A 16,759-nucleotide genomic window follows, 5' to 3' on the forward strand; every position below is an offset into this window, starting at 1 on the left:
ACAACCACAACAACCACAACAACAACCACAACAACCTCAACAACCACAACAACAACCACAACAACAACAACAAAAACAACTAGAAAAAAAACAAGAACAAAATCAACCACAACAACTACAACAACTACATGAAAAAAAACAAGAACAACAACAACAACAAAAACAACAGCAACAGCAACAAAAACAACAACAACAGCAGGAGCAGCAGCAGCAGCAACAGGAGCAGCAGCAGCTGCAACAGCAACAGCAACACAACAACAAACAAAAACAGCAACAACAACAACAACTAAACCTTCAACAACAGCCCCACCAACGTTCACTACAATCCCAACAGCAAGCACAGCATCAATTAGAACCGATGCCGCAACCTCAACAACAGACACAGCCACAGTCGCAAGCGCAGTCTCTACAGCCGCAGCCTCAGCTACAGATTCAACAACAACAAAAGCAACAGGTCCAAACACAACTCGTCATGCAACACGTGATTCCACAGCAGATGCAGCCACAGTCTTCGACACGGCCACGCATTTCTTTGCTACATCCAAATCCGGACTACCATATGCAGTCTTCGCGCACGGTCGTCTCTACAGTGGTTGCCTCGGATAGCATCGGTCCACCAGCATTCAAGAAAATTCGTTTAAATGAATCGATTGGAGTGCAACTGGTGCAGTCCGCTCTAAGCTCGTCGGTACCGCCTGCTGGCGTTGGGAGTAATGTATCTACTTTGTTGAAGGTGGACACACGGGAACCACCAGTGGTCATGGTTCCAACCGGCGCATACCATCCACAGGTGGAAGCCATCTCTCCGACGCTGCCTAGTGACCCGATGGAGGAGCTGCGCGCCACTAAAGATGAGCTACTGCAACAGATCGCGAAGGTGGACAACGAGATTGACAAAGCGGAAAAGAAGATTGCATCTCTGAAGAAGAAGCAGGAATCGCTTGAGGAGGCCTCCGCCAAACCACCCATCGACGATAGCACCTCCGAGGTGCAACCCAAACATCGCAATTTGGCGCAGAAAATTTATGCTGAAAACCGTAAACGAGCGTCTACTGCCCATGCCGTCCTCAATTCGCTGTGCTCGCTAAGCGTTATCGATCATCTGCTGCCGTTGTACAATCAACCTTCGGATGCGGAGTTGTGCCGCGAGATACAGGAGCGTCACCGTTCGTTCAAACATCGGCTATTAGTGCACTTCCGTACAATTAAAAGTGAACGCGCTAGCAAGCAGTCCGAGATGACGGAAAGATATGCACAGTTGTCGCAGGATTGGACAAAGCGCGTTGACAGAATGGAGGCGAGTGCGAAGCGGAAGGCAAAGGAGGCCAAGAATCGCGAGTTCTTCGAGAAAGTCTTCCCAGAGCTTCGAAAGCAGCGGGAAGATAAAGAGCGATTTAATCGTGTAGGTTCTAGAATTAAATCAGAGGCAGACCTTGAAGAGATCATGGATGGTCTTCAAGAGCAGGTGCGTGGACATCATCATTCTGGATCGATCGTCGATCGACCGATGAGCAAAAGCATTAATTTTAATGGTTGTTTTTTCTTATTGGTTTTGTTTTTCTTGGCTAACAATTTTAGGCCATGGAGGATAAGAAAATGCGTTCATATGCTGTGATTCCACCTTTAATGTTAGACTCCAGACAAAGAAGGCTAGTGTTTATTAATGAAAATGGAGCGCTGATCGATATGGAAACGGAATTCAAGGTAATAGAAAGTAAACATATCTTATTCATTATTGCATTTATCACCCTCAATTATGCTTAATGTTGAGTCGTTTGCTATCGAACACATACAGTAAAATGTGTTAGCAGACACGCACTTAAATATGTGTGGTTACACAATAAAGTGTTGCACCTTACTATGCCATTATCAGTGTGCCACATTATCACATAATAATTATTTGTATTAATTTAAAGTAGTAAAAAAATTGGTTCGAGCAAAAATGATCACAATTGTAGCAAGAATTGAACGGTGGAAATGAAATAATTTTCAATAACCATCAAACACTACACATCACAGGTTTACGTGTATTAAAATTTTCAAAAAATCATTAATTACAGCCGCTACCGGCCAGCTCTGTCGTACGCTACGAGAACTTTGTCTTTTACACCTGATCGTTGGCTTGCGTGCCAATACGTTCAGCTTCTGCTACGATTCGCTCGTCTTATTCGTTGCTGAACAAGGTGACTAAACCAAGCTAAACAACTGGCGTAGGTTTATAGAGCATCGAAGTCAAGGTGTATAGCTTTGGTGTCAAACAAATAAAAAACCAAAGACCGTCGTAATGGCAGTAGAATGAACCAAAGTGTGTACTTTTTAAGATTTATTTAAGTGGTTAATGAAGCGTATGAAAATTATTAATTCGATCAATTCTACTGCCATTACGACGGCCATTATTTTTTTTATTTGTTTGACACCAAAGCTATACACCTTTATTTCGATGCTCTATAAACCTTCGCCAGTTGTTTAGCTTGGTTTAGTCACCTTGTTCAGCAACGAATAAGACGAGCGAATCGTAGCTGAAGCTGAACGTATTGGCACGCAAGCCAACGATCGGGTGTAAAAGACAAAGTTCGCGTAGCGTACGACAGAGCTGGCCGGTAGCGGGTGTATATTCTATTCTTGAGACCAGTGGCGTCTCTAGAGAAAATGAGATGGTTGTGCACCTAAAAAAAAATACATCTACTTTGGAAAACCATATAACGTGGTTTCTGTAAACCAGAATATAAACACGATGACGAATTTGGTCAGGATGTTAAGTGAAAGAATAGTTTGAGGAACCATGAATGGTTTTTTTAGTTCTGGAATCTTTAATTGGCACTAAATCAATCTACCTGAAAAAGGAGTTCAACAGCTCATCTACGATGTCCTACTTCATGTAGATGTACAAATTTGACTGGTAATTTCACTGGCTTCAGGTAGATGTACAAATTTGACTGGTCAAATTTTTCGAATGAAACTGTGTGCACCAACAATATAGCCCAGTTCAGCTTGCTTAAACCTTTTTAACTAGCTTCTTATGGTTCTCTATATTTGCGTGTTTGTTTCCTCGATTTTATTCAAAAGTTACCTAGTTGAAAGTAAATTTACTTCACGATCGACGATATCTACTTGATAAGGTATCGGGCCGTTAGCCAACGTCTATGAATCAAAATGTTATTCTTATTTGGCAAGTCAGACTACCTCGGGTCCAGTCTCAGTAGGATGTAATGTGTACTGGAAAGCTTTTACATTGCCAATTTCACATGAACGCATTCAATACATATACAAAAGAACTAATATGTTTATATACGAATGGCTCGAGCACTATCAGAAGTGCCCATTCGTAAACAAAATTGATCGGATTGACTAGAGACTAGAGAAAACTAGATGCTCATTTGTAGCAGCGTTGCACCGACAGAAGGTGCCAGCACAACGTTGTAGCGCGTAAAGTAGATTTTGAACGCAACTGTTGCAGGTGAAAATATCAATAATATTACTCAACAAATAATTTTGTGATTCATTTTAAATATTTATGACTGTGCAGTGCACAGTTTGCCCAGGTGGACGAGACGCCACTGCTTGAGATTCAAAAAATGTGCTTTGTTGAATGTAACTGCATTTGTAACGATCAATATTTTATTGCAGGGGTCGGAATACATTTCCTAAACAGGGTCAGTTGATTAATAAAAGGAAACCAATAGCGGATCCTTAAACCACGGGTCTCTAAACTACGGCATCGATTTCAATTTCGATTTCGATTGGTGATTTTGTTCTAATTTCAACGCAACTTAATTTATTAAACACAAGTGGCGAAGGTTCGTAGAGTATCGAAGACCAGGTATATAGCTTTGACGTGCAACAAATAAAAAAACAACGGCCGTCGTAATGGTAGTAGGGTAAAATCCCAAATGAAGCCCCCCCGTCGTCGCATCGTCATTTTTTCCACGTTTGCGCCTGTTTGAATATTTGAACCGTTGAATTTCCGTTAAAAGCTGTTATCATTTTAACTAATCGGTTAAACTGAGAAAGATGGACATTATAAACCAATGAGTTGGACGGAAAACATGAGTTTGAAACGGCGGCGCGCCCGCAGCGAGCGGACTGCACTAGGTCTAGCGAAAAAGGGAGTTTGTTATAAATTTGTTCATAAGCTCATGCCACTAATGCATGAGGGAGTTCATGTTGAACATCCTCTCCGGTATAACCATAATCTTTAATTTAACGAGACATTCAATTCAAACGGTTCACACAACGGCATTTGTTTCACCCATTGCATACCTTTTAGGTAAGGTAAAGTGGGGCAACACTCCCCCCTTAACCGAAAAACATTTTTCTCTTCTTCTCTATTTATTAAAAACATTCAATTTCTTCATAGTTGAATTTTTAAACATCTTTTTTATCTACGAAAAAAAAGAAAAACCACTTCAAACTTAAATAAGGTTTTCGAAGTACCTTTTGGATTTGACTCTGTTGACAAAAGATGGGCAAGATGGCCCGAACGGTGGGGCAGGACGCACCCCAATGTAAACATGGGGCAAGACGACCCAAAACAAGCAGGAGATGGACCAAGGTTGCTTGTTGAAAGGTTAGTCTATGCAAAGGCACGAGCAAACAGTCCGATATTGAGCCCGTGTAATCCACATTGGTTTGAATTTTGTGGTGTAGAATTCAAAAGACAGTTTGGCTATAAGTTCGTTGCTGAATTCCGAACAATTATTGAATATTTTCACGGATCTGTTTTTGGCCTTTTATACAATCCGCCTTAGTCCTACCTTTACAATTACATCAACCTTGCAGGTAGCACTTCTGAGAGAGTCAAAGTTTGACGTTTTGTAATCCAGATGATCTATGATTTCTGAACATCACAAAAATTATCCAAATTTCGTATTTAGATCTAATAAATATTCATTGCTTTGAAACTCACATCACATGTTCAACATAGCACATATTTAAATCAAGAATGCGTGGATCCGTTCACCGAACTTTGATTTACTCTTGTTTTGATGGTGCATCTTGCCCCATTGTTTACATTTTGAATGCTAGGGCGTCTTGCCCCACCTGGGCCGGTGCACCTTGCCCCACTCTGAGGACCGTTAGTTGTTGTCATTTATTTAAAATTTTGGGGATATTAAAACAGTTTCTCTTCGGCATTAAATAAATATCATTATCAGGTTGTATATGAAGGCTTGAATGATTTAAAAATATAATATTAAAGCATGCCATACCTTACATAATAGTGACAAAATATTAGATCATTTGGAGCTAATTTGGATTTTTCTCGTTTTCTTTTGAAATGGTTATTTCGTGCAGTGAAATTCACATAGGCTGTATTAGATACGCTGATGAACATATTCTATTACTTAAATTATTTTTAAATGACTTAATTCAGCTTAAAACAGGCTGGGGCATCTTACCCCACCCACCTTCCCCTACATCCGCTCTCAAATGGTGTAGCCTCGACAGCGATTTCGACCGGGGGGGTTGCATTTGGGATTTTACCGGTAGTAGTATTCCACCAAAATTACACATTTTGTTAATATTTATTCAAGTAATGCATGAAGTGTATGAAAATTATTAATTCGATCAATTCTACTGCCATTATGACGGCCATTGTTATTTAAATATTGAACGTCAAAGCTGTACACCTTGACTTCGATGCTCTGAACCTTCGCCAGTTGTTTAGCTTGGTTTAGTCACCTTGTTCAGCAACGAACAAGACAAGGCAAGCGTAGCAGGAGCTGACCGTATTGGCTGCGGAGCCGCGGTCTTGCGTTGCGTACGATCGTGCTGGCCGGTAGCAGCTGTATGTTAGACATTAAATGTGGCTTTGTAGAACGGTAATGTTGCCATGCCATAGATCAGAGGTTTCCAAACTTTTTTTTAACACGGGCCGCATTGGGTGGAATAACCGTAGCGTTGGGTAACATGTTCCCAAGGGGGAGAGGGTCTCGAGGACCGTATGCGGTACGCGTGCCGTAGTCTGGATACCCCTGCCATAGATGATGCGTTGTTGCCATTATAGAGTGCCAGTTGTTAGATGAAATCAGGCCCTTGTTAGTTTTTTTTATGGGACTTTGGAATAAAAAGCCGGAAAATGTTGTAATATCAGTTGGCGGGCAAGATTTGGCCTTGGGGTCGGACTTTGCCGACCCCTGTTCTATTGCATCAGATCGCATTTGCAACACTGGTTGGTATTACTTATGGTTTATATAAATTTATACAGATAAAATGAAAGGGTAAACGAGAAAAGCTTTAAGGATGCAAACCTAAAATTAAGCAAAATTATACACTTTACCCGGATTATTTATTAGACAATGTGTAGATGTTTTGTAGTGCACTGTGCACTGCATACCGCATATGCATAGCACTGTGAACTGTATGTGGTACCACAGTACAGCAGTACCACAGTTTACGTTTTAGTTTGTTTACGTGATCTAAATTGGCGGCAAGTAAAAGTGGAATTGTGAATCATTATCAAATATAAAGTTTATGAATGGTGTTGTTGAGTTCCTCCTCCAAAATTTTGCGTAGAAGACTACTCGCATTTTGGTTTCTCTCCAACAACATCGGCCACATCTATATACGTTGCCCATACCGACGTTGTTGTAGCAAGCGAATGAAACTTTTCCTGAAACGTTTCAATTAAGCACATGCGTCCGTTCCCGCCAGGTCGTAGTTTCGCGTTTTTTAAACATAGCGGGAACGAAATCCGTTTTTTTCATATGGAGTTTTCCGCCGTCCAGTGGGATTTCCGCTGGACGGCGGGAATATTCGTGCGATTACCGCTGTGTCTAGCCGTCGCTTTACTTGACTCAACAAGTAATACCGGCTTCCCCTTGGTCTCGACCCACTCAGGACAAGTTCTGTCACAAGACTGCTCGTTCAATCGTTCTCACTTCAATACAGGCATTGCCACCTATGTGTATCTCTAACCCACCGATGATTGAAATAGCTCGTTAACTGGTTTCTCGAACGCGTCTGGTATTGAAATAGCTCATCTAATTCTGCCTCTAACTCATCTGATTTGGTCTCTAATCTATTTGACTCTGTCTCTAACCCATCTGAGTTTGTCTCCAACCGAAAAAAGGGAATAAAGAAGGTGATTGTGGTTGTGCTACAATTTAAAACTCCAATAAACGAAAACATTTGTGTTTTTGTATGATTTAAAGCTATTTATATGTATTTTTGAACAATTTAGCATATTCTTTTATGTAAAACAAGCTGACCCGACGAACTACGTCTCGTCCAATATTAATAATTCTAAAATTCCAGTAAAGTTTTTATTTTCAATACGATTAATCAATTCATATGAGAGCAATGATCCAGTCGCTGTTGCAAGTTGGAATCATGTATCTTATGTTTGTTTTGCTTGCTGTTCTCCTGACTCAAGAGTTCTTGTGGTGAATTCCTGAACCATTCTTCAAATAAACTGAACATTGAAATAAAAAACAAAACCTGTGGAATGCACAACAACTTATCGGCTCATTTGATACTTATTTCATCTCCTTCAATTACAAAAACCGCCATATTCCTTCCGGCGATGTACTTGCAAACTTGTTTGATAGATTTCCATGAACTTAAATACTCAACAATTCATATGTGTTTAGCATGCGTTACACAATAAAGGCCAATATGATATGAAGTTGGTGTTTTCGAAAATAATGCACATGGAGAGCTTTTAGTAAATCCATTGGACAAAACATACTAACGAAGTGGGATTGTAAAGTCCGCAGGCTCAATGCACCGTTGGATCAAAAATGTTCGCTATGTGATCTGACGGAATCTTGTTCACCTTCCATAGAAAAATGTGTACGTGCAACAAAGCTCTTTTCTGCCCCTCAACAAAATACATTCAACACATATCAAAACCAAATACACGTGATCTAGGCGATCGCTTGTTGATTAAACGAGATGAAAAAATTCGATTATCTGTGAATTCGGACTCGGTGAATTTTAATCGGTGGGTAAGGAAGAAAAAATCATCCCAAAACTTTGTTACGGTTAGGCATGCGGTTTCTTAGTTTTAGTTATAAATCGTATATTTGATTTGATTGTATGGGAAATTTTCCGACTTTTCATTAGGGAATTAAAAGTTTTCTTTTCTTCGAAACTTCCATGAATAAAAACGAACAAATACCGATTACATCATCAAGATTGGCACAGCCGATTTTGAGTTTCAGCGTTAAAAACAAACACTCATTTTTTTAAGGTGGAAACGCGAGTATCAACGGTGGTACGCGGCGCATGATGACTGAATCTCGGTTGCCTACTGTTGAAATGCGGACGAGCACTGTTGGAGGGACGCACATTTTGACGGCCGCACAAGGTCTGTGACGTGGGACGTCTGCTCATACCATGGTATAGCAAAACCTGACAAACTACCGCATAATTAACAAACTGACCTTCTTGACATGATGATACTGTACGGATGCAAAGCAGTATTTGTTACAATATTCAAAAACATCTTATTTTCTTTCCACCCGCTAGCTTTATTGAAAAGTGAAAACGGGTGTATTTGGTACAATTGTTTGCCTTAGGGGCTATACAATACAATACTTAAAACTAGCTTAAATAGGGTGAAGGACTCTGGGAGAGGGTACAGGAACGGAATTGGGAGATGGTGATATTGAAATCAAAAAGACTGCTCAATGAATTCAAGGTCGATAGCGACCGAAGCAACGGATCGTTCTGGCTAGAACTTGTCCGACTAGTTTGCGGTACGAGGTTTGCGAAGAACAAGGATTGGGTGACCGCATGTACTTGCTGAATAGTTTGACGTCCGAACAAATGCGACGCGACGGGTTGGGGGGCATAGTAAATGCAGAGTCGTTGACAAAACGTCTCGTAGCGAGGCGAGTAAACTTGCGCTGTACACTTTCCGGCCTGTTCATTGATGTAACCCCCGCAGGGGACCACAGAACACAGGAGTATTCCAATATTGGGCGGACCCAATAGCAGTGCAGCGCTCTTAAACAAAAAGGGTCCCTTAATTCTGTTCACATGCGCGCTATAAGGCCAAGTGTCCTAATCGCTCTGTCCACTATTGAATTGATGTGGTCAAAGAAAGTGAGTCGGTCATCCAGCCACACCCCAAGATCCTACACCGCAGATACCCGCTTTAGGAGATTCCCACAAAGGATTCGCACAAAGTAATCGAAACAGATCGGATCATGAATGCTTCCCAACGATACATTTTTGTGGACAGAGCACTAGGCCGTTTACGGTGCACCAAGCTGAAAAGTCATTGAGGGATATTTGGAAAGAATGGCAGTCAAGGTGGAAACAAGAAGGAAAATCTTAACATCATCGGCATATAGGTAGTGCCCAACACCAGGAAGGACACCCCCGCTGTCGTTGATGAAGATGGAAAATAGGAGAGGACTCAGGACGCTCCCCTGAGGGACATAAAGAGAAAAGAAAAGTGATTCGGCACTCTCACCCTATAGGAGCGACCTGAGAGGGAGGATTGAAACCACGATAGCAATGGATCGCCAACACCGAATCGTTCGAGTTTCTTCATCAACAGATTGTGGGGTAGTCAGTAAAACGCATACTTGAAATATATGTAAACCACATCTACCTCCGGGCCATGTAAATGGGTCCTGTAAACGGGTCCTGTAAATGGGCAATGTAACCGGGCCATGTAAATTGGCCGTGTTACCGGGCCCTGTAAATGGGCCCTGGCAACGGGTCGTGGTACCGAGCCATGTAAACGGGTCCTGTAACCGGGGAATGTAACCAGGTCCCAAAACTGGGCTCTGTAACCGGGATCTGTCAACGGACCGTGTAACCAGGCCCTGTAACCGGGACCTATCAACGGGCCCTGTAAACGGGTCCTGTTACCGGGCCCTGTAAACGGGTCCTGTAACTGGGCCGTGTACCCGGGCCGTTTTACCTAGTCGCACTCTCAAATTACGCTTAGAGGTGACGTTGGCATTAGATAGCAATACCATGGAAAGCGAGTGAAGCGAGTGCGAAAGTGACATGCAGACAATTTCGACGCGTTAGGTTTCCCTACCGCGTAGGAATTTCCCCTACGCGCTGTGCTGTCGCTAAGGATACTATGGATGCAGGATGGAAGTGGAAATTTTTCATGCACTCTGATTAGTTGCGCGGTTTGATGAACGTTGAACGAGTTTTTGGTAATCGATGGTTACTTTGATTATCGATGGTTACTTTGCCGGAAAATAAAACAAAGGTGCTTAGAGGTGACGTTGGCATTCGATAGCAATACCATGGAAAGCGAGTGAAGCGAGTGCGAACTTGAGATGCAGACAATTTCGACGCGTTAGGTTTCCCTACCGCGTAGACATTTCCCCTACGCGCTGTGCTAAGGGTACTATGGATGCAGGATGGAAGTGGAAATTTTTCATGCACTCTGATTGGTTGCGCGGTTTGATGAACGTTGAACGAGTTTTTGGTAATCGATAGTTACTTTGCCGGAAAACAAAACAAAGCAAAGCGGCTACATAGTTTCATTCAAGGATTGCAGTAGGAAGGAAATGAAACGTTTTCGTGATTTTGGGGACATTTTTTTCGAAGATTGCATTACCTTTGGGAAAGGTGGCGTGCTTCAAAGTGGTGAAAATAACCAACGCAGAATAAAATAAACAATAAAATTACATCCATAAGGTTAGGCCCTGTAAACGGGCCCTGTTACCGGGCCCTGTAAACGAGCCCTGTTACCGGGCCCTGTAAACGGGCCGTGTTACCGGGCCGTGTTACCAGGCCCTGTTACCGGGCCCTGTAAACGGGCACTATAACTGGGCCGTGTTACCAGGCTCTGTAAACGGGCTCTGTAAACGGGCCCTGTAAACGGGCCCTGTAAACGAGCACTGTAACCGGCTCCTGTAAACAGGCCCAATTACCGGGCCCTGTAAACGGGCCGTGTTACCAGGCTCCGTGATCGAACCCACTTACCGGGCTCTGCAAACGAGCCGTGTTGCAGAGCCATGTAAATGGGTCCTGTAAACGGGCTCTGTAAACGGGTCCTGCAAAGGGGTCCTGTAAACGGGCCATGTTACCGGGCCCTGTAAACGGGCACTGTAACCGGGCCCTGTAAATTTGTCGTGTTACCGGGCCCTGTACAATGGGTACTGTAACTGGGCCGTGTAACCGGGCCGTTTTGCCTCGTATTCAAGATTCATTAATTTCCATTCCGGTCAATTCGTTCCATTATTATTATTATTCTATCTAGCTCGGCTCAATCCCTACGCGGCACAAAACTAGGTAGGATTTATCATAATGCTTCTCCTAAAGGTGACGTTGGCATTAGATAGCAATAGCGAGAAGTGAGCGAGCGATGGGAGGGCGAAAAAGAGATGCACTGTGCTGACGCGTCAGGTTCCCCTTTACAGCGTCGGAATTTCCCCTTAACCGCTATGCTGTTGCTAAGGGAAACCAAATACCGTATGCGTGATAATGTTTGCACCACCGTGTACCCCATTTACCGTATGCGTAATAATGTTTGCACCATCGTACTGGAATAGCTTCCGTTTTCTCTGGGCATACAAAAGGAAATGAAACGTTTTCGTGATTTTGGGGACAATTACGAAGCGAACATTGCATTTACTCTACGGAAAGGTTGTGCTTCACGTGATGAAAATAACCAACGCAGAATAAAATCAACAATAAAACTACATCCATAAGGTTTGGCCCAGTAAACGGGCTTTTCACCGGGCCCTGTAAAAGGGCCGTGTTACCGGGCCATGTAAACGGGCCGTGTTACCGGGCCGTGTTACCAGGCCATGTAAAGGTGTCCTGTAAATTGGCCGGGTTACCTGACTCTGTAAACGGGTCCTGTAAACGGGCTCTGTAACCTGGCCATGTAAATGGATTCTGCAACCGTGTCCTGTAAACGGGCCGTGTTACCGTGTCATGTAAACGGGTCCTGTAAACGGGTCCTGTAAATGGTAAATGTAACCGGGCTATGTAAACGGGCCGTGTTACCGGGCCCTGCAAACGGGCCGTGTTACCGGGCCCTGTAACCGGGCCATGTAAACGGGACGTGTTACCGAGCCCGGGCCATGTAAACGGGGCGTATTACCGGGCAATGTGAACGGGCCCTGTAAATGGGTACTGTAACTGGCCCGTGTAACCGGGCCGATTTACCTAGTTACAACATATTTTAATTTTTCGGTAGAAACGTGCAGCACAATTTCAGACTTGTTCTTCTTGTTTGGATTAACGATCGATTTCGGTTATGCCTATAATGGTGCGTCCTGCCCCATTGTTTACATTTGGAAGGCTAGGGCGTCTTACCCCACCTCGGCCGGTGCATCTTGCCCCACTCTGAGGATCGTCCGTTTTATGTAATTTATTGAAATTTTGGAAAATTTTAAACCAGTTTCTCTTCGGTATTCGTTAAATACCATTAGCAAGTAGTAGAAGAAGGCCTGAGTGTTTAAAAAATATAATATATTTTTACTGAGTGTACCTTACTTAAAAGTGACAAAATATTAGATCATTTAGAGTCAATTTGGTTTTTTCTCGTTTTCTTTTTGAAATGGTTATTTCGTGCAGTGAAATTCACATAGGCTGTATTATATACGTTGATGAACATATTCTTTTGCTTAAATTATTTTTAAATGGCTTAATTCAGCTTAAAACAGGCCGGTGCATCTTACCCCACCAGGGCGTCTTGCCCCACCTTCCCCTACAGTGATCGAAATTTATCCAAATTTCATATCATCGGGACATATGACAATTGCGAATAGACAAAAAATATCGTGTTCTGTTTAAGAAAAGATCGATTACCAACCAATGGGGGGGACCGTATTAACCGGAGCACGTCAAATCGAAGAAATTTTAATTATTTCTTTGCATGTTACCTATTGTTACAGGAGCGGTTAAACCTAAACGTATGGACATCGGGCGAAAAAGAAATTTTTCGAGAAAAATTTCTGCAGCATTCTAAAAACTTCGGTATGATAGCTGCCAGCTTGGACAGGAAAAGTGCACAGGTGATTAACATAGTTTCTTTGCTTTTTATTAGCTTCAATCTTATTTGATTCTTTTGGTATTATTGCAGGAATGTGTACGACATTACTACCTCAGTAAGAAGACGGAAAATTACAAACAATTGTTACGAAAATCCCGGCAGCGAACGAGAAGCTCTAGAAACCCACAAAAATCCAACCAGCAGCAAACACAATCAATTGTGGATGCGATGACTACTGGTGTTACGACAAGGTATGAACATTTTCATTTACTGTTGTGTAATTAAACGAACTGTTCTAACGGATACACTTATGTTGGATTACACTCTGCAGACTACAACGTGAACAACAACAAAAGACTGTAGGCCGTGATCGAGCCGCGAATTCAACAAATAGTTCGATAGGAAGTAATACGACATCCAATGTTGTAAATGCCGCGACAAATCCATCAACCAATACCGTGCCTGCAAGCAGTTCCAACGACAGCAGCAGCACCAGTATCAATATTAGTGAAAACAACATTAACAATAATAGTAATAGTAGTTGCAGTAGTAACAATACGACCAACGATTCAAGCGCAATGTGTAGTGTCAACAGCAGCAGCATCAATGGCAATGCACATGCATCTTCACTATCGCCTAATCATTGCAATAACATAGAGGTCTCAGCCGCAACATCCACGGTCATACTATCAAGCGCTAGCGCTAGCGATGGTACGGGAATGATCAGTAACAGCAAAAGTAGCGCTTTTGTTGATTCTACCGGAGATCCAACAAATACTAGTACGGAAGAAAATGCTAGCAGTAATAGTACTTCAGGCAATGAAGGAAAGGTAGACAGTTCGGTAAAGATCATGGACAATGAGTTGTCCAAGTCTGCCCTCCTCTCTCCGGAACCCGTAGAGGCAACAAATGTCAGTGATGTGTCTGTGTCTCTTCTTACAAACTCTGTTGAGACGGTGATTTCCAATGAAAAAGAAGGTGGTGCATCATCACCGATTCTGTCGACTATCCCCGTAGCTGTGTCCGGCTCCAACTGTGCAACAACAAAATCTTCAGAAATGTCAGATTCTACGAAAAAACCTGTTGCGAATGCAGAGGATGACGGTGGAAGTCCTAGTGTCACAATTACAATGATGACTGCTGCCGGCTTGCCGATCAATGGAGTGAAAACAGAGTTACTGTCGTCCAGCTCTTCCATTCTTACTGCTTCTACGGTAGAGCTGACCCTAGCATCCGTCGTTGCAGGGGTCGTTAGTAGCAAATTTGGCAATGTTAAGGAGGACCTGCACCTCAAGGATCCGTTAGAATCGAGGTAAGACTGATGCAATGCACAGACTGTGATCCAAAGATTAGATAAATTTAGTAATATTATCATCTGGCCTTTAATTATCTTTTCTGCATAGTGAATCGTTAAACAAGCGGAATGAAGAAATTTCTAAAGATTTGAGCAGTGCTGGCGCCGGTCAAGAAGGTAAGTGCAAAACAAGTTAAGATCAAATTGTAATAATATATTTCTTCTTCTTCTTCTTGGCGTAACGACCTAGTGGGTCATGCCTGCCCGGTGAAGGGGGCTTACGAGACTTTTTACCCTATGTGTATGTGGATAGTCAGTCCTCTCGTACAGGGGAGGGTCCGGTCTCGGTTGGGATTCGAACCCACGCCGTCGAGGTGGTGAGCCCCGGCGCTCATGGGCCGATTTTCTAACCGGCGCTACCGCTCGGCTGTCCCGGACCCTAATAATATATTTACTACTACCGAAAAATACCGGACGATTGACTAAAAAAAATTATAACATTAGTCTATGGCACAATTTTTACACTGTAGATTATAATTCGTAGTGTAAATGAATCAGTTATACACGAAACATCCGTGTACAATAATAATAATATATTGTTTCATTGATTGCAATAGAAAGAGTTCTGTTGTGAAACATTTATTTGTCATACTAAGAATTTATTAAAATCGAACTCATTAAATCGTTACTATGCAATATACATATCTGTGCCGTTCTGTACAAACATGTATACCCATATGATACATACGCAAATGGTGATACAAAATTGCTTTCACTAAGCTCGCTGGCATTCAAATGTCATAATTATCGCCGTTAGCTGAGAATAAACGACTACTACATACATTTTATATAACGCATATTGTTATTAGTTCAAAAGGCTAAGAAGAATGTAATGAACACTATGAGTGTGATGCTGTTTTTAGTTAATTTTTGTTATAATACAACCTATCCCAACGAACTTCGCCTCGTCCAATATTAATGATTTTAAAATTCCAGCGAACGATTCACGGCTTCGTTTTAATTTTCAATGCAATTAATCAATTTATGTGAGCGCAATGGCCCAGTTGGCGTCATAAGCATAGATTTTTTAGGCAACTAAAATTGTACGTGCACTTAACCAACCGTAGTTTCGCTACTATGGGACATAGTTCACATAAACATTTGTGATAAATCATTTTTAGTTGAAGCGAATTGGCAAATAGCGGGGAGCAATCCCACGTTACTATCCACGAATCTACGATTTTTAATTCGACGATTGGTGCTGGTATTTGAATTTCAGCCAATAGAATGCTACTCATATGCAAAGTCACATTTCAATCAACACAATGCTTCATTGTAGATCATTCAGTTTTTGATTCAAAATTTTCCTTTCAAAAGCGATGTGAAATAACTTCGGCGATGTCATTCTTATACGTATCCCACAATCAATGTGACTTTTTATGACTAACACATCAAAATAATCTTTCTATTAAGTATAGACACTTTAGTTATTGCAGTTCGTTCATAGATTCCAGTGATTATTATGTTTCAGCAATTGTAACTGTACATACTACTTGTTTTAAAACAAAATGAAAACACACCTCTATGTCCATGTTTCGGGCATCCTTGCTTTTGCATAATCATTTTTCCGATGCATTTAATTTATATTCGAAGTAACTGCGAATCAAGCAATAATCTCGGAATAGAATCGCTGCTGCAAGTTGAAATCATGTTTCTTGTGTTTTTTTGCCTGTTGTACTGCTGTTCTTGGTGAGTTCTTCAACCATGCTTCAAATAAACTGAAAATTAAACTGCAATAAAAAACAAAAACTGTGGAATGCACAACAACGTATCGGTTCATTTGATACTTATCTCATCTCCTTCAATGCCAAAAACCGCCATTTCCCTTTCGACGATGTACTTGCAAACTTGTTTGATAGATTTCCATGAACTTAAATACTCAACATTCATATGTGTTTAGCATGCGTTACACAATAAAGGCCAATATGATATGAAGTTGGTGTTTTCGAAAATAAAGCACATGGAGAGCTTTTTGTGAATTCATTGGAAAACATACTAACGAAGTGGGAAGTCCGCAGGCTCGATGACCATTGGATCAAAAATGTTCGCTATGTGATCTGACGGAATCTTGTTCTTCTTCCATAGAAAAATGTGCCCGTGCAACAAATCTCTCAGCTGACACTGAACAAAATACATTCAACACCTATCAGACTCGTGATTTGTCATAATTTCAACCGCTATGGGTAAGGAGGAAAAAATCATCCCAGAACTTCGTTAAGATTGGCCAAGCGGTTTCCTAGATTTAGTAATGAATCGTATATTTGATTTGATTGTATGGAAAAGCCATTTTTATTAATCTTTAAATTTTCCGGCGTTTGCTTAAGGAATTTTAAAGTTTTCTTTTCTTTAAACCTGCGATGAATAAAAACGAACGAATAATCCGATTTCATAGTCAAGATTGGCTCAGCCGATTTTGAGTATTAGCGTTAAAAACAAACAAACACTCATTTTTATAAGTTTTAATTTTTTATGGAAAAAAGCCT

General features: G+C 41.6%; 1 protein-coding gene across 1 annotated transcript in view; it reads left to right on the top strand.

Moving 5' to 3' along the window:
• The window catches only part of LOC131293678 (uncharacterized), a 94,767-nt gene that overhangs the window by 47,500 nt on the left and 30,508 nt on the right, over positions 1–16,759 (top strand). Inside the window, exons 3-8 of the mRNA XM_058321753.1 lie at positions 1–1,465; positions 1,579–1,704; positions 12,825–12,944; positions 13,013–13,173; positions 13,254–14,234; positions 14,326–14,393. The exon at positions 1–1,465 is cut by the window's left edge and continues 2,111 nt beyond it. Of these exons, the coding sequence (XP_058177736.1) occupies positions 1–1,465; positions 1,579–1,704; positions 12,825–12,944; positions 13,013–13,173; positions 13,254–14,234; positions 14,326–14,393 (2,921 nt within the window). The remainder of the gene's footprint in view (positions 1,466–1,578; positions 1,705–12,824; positions 12,945–13,012; positions 13,174–13,253; positions 14,235–14,325; positions 14,394–16,759) is intronic.

This window comes from Anopheles ziemanni, chromosome 2 (genome assembly GCF_943734765.1).
Source record: "Anopheles ziemanni chromosome 2, idAnoZiCoDA_A2_x.2, whole genome shotgun sequence".
Taxonomy (NCBI): domain Eukaryota; kingdom Metazoa; phylum Arthropoda; class Insecta; order Diptera; family Culicidae; genus Anopheles; species Anopheles ziemanni.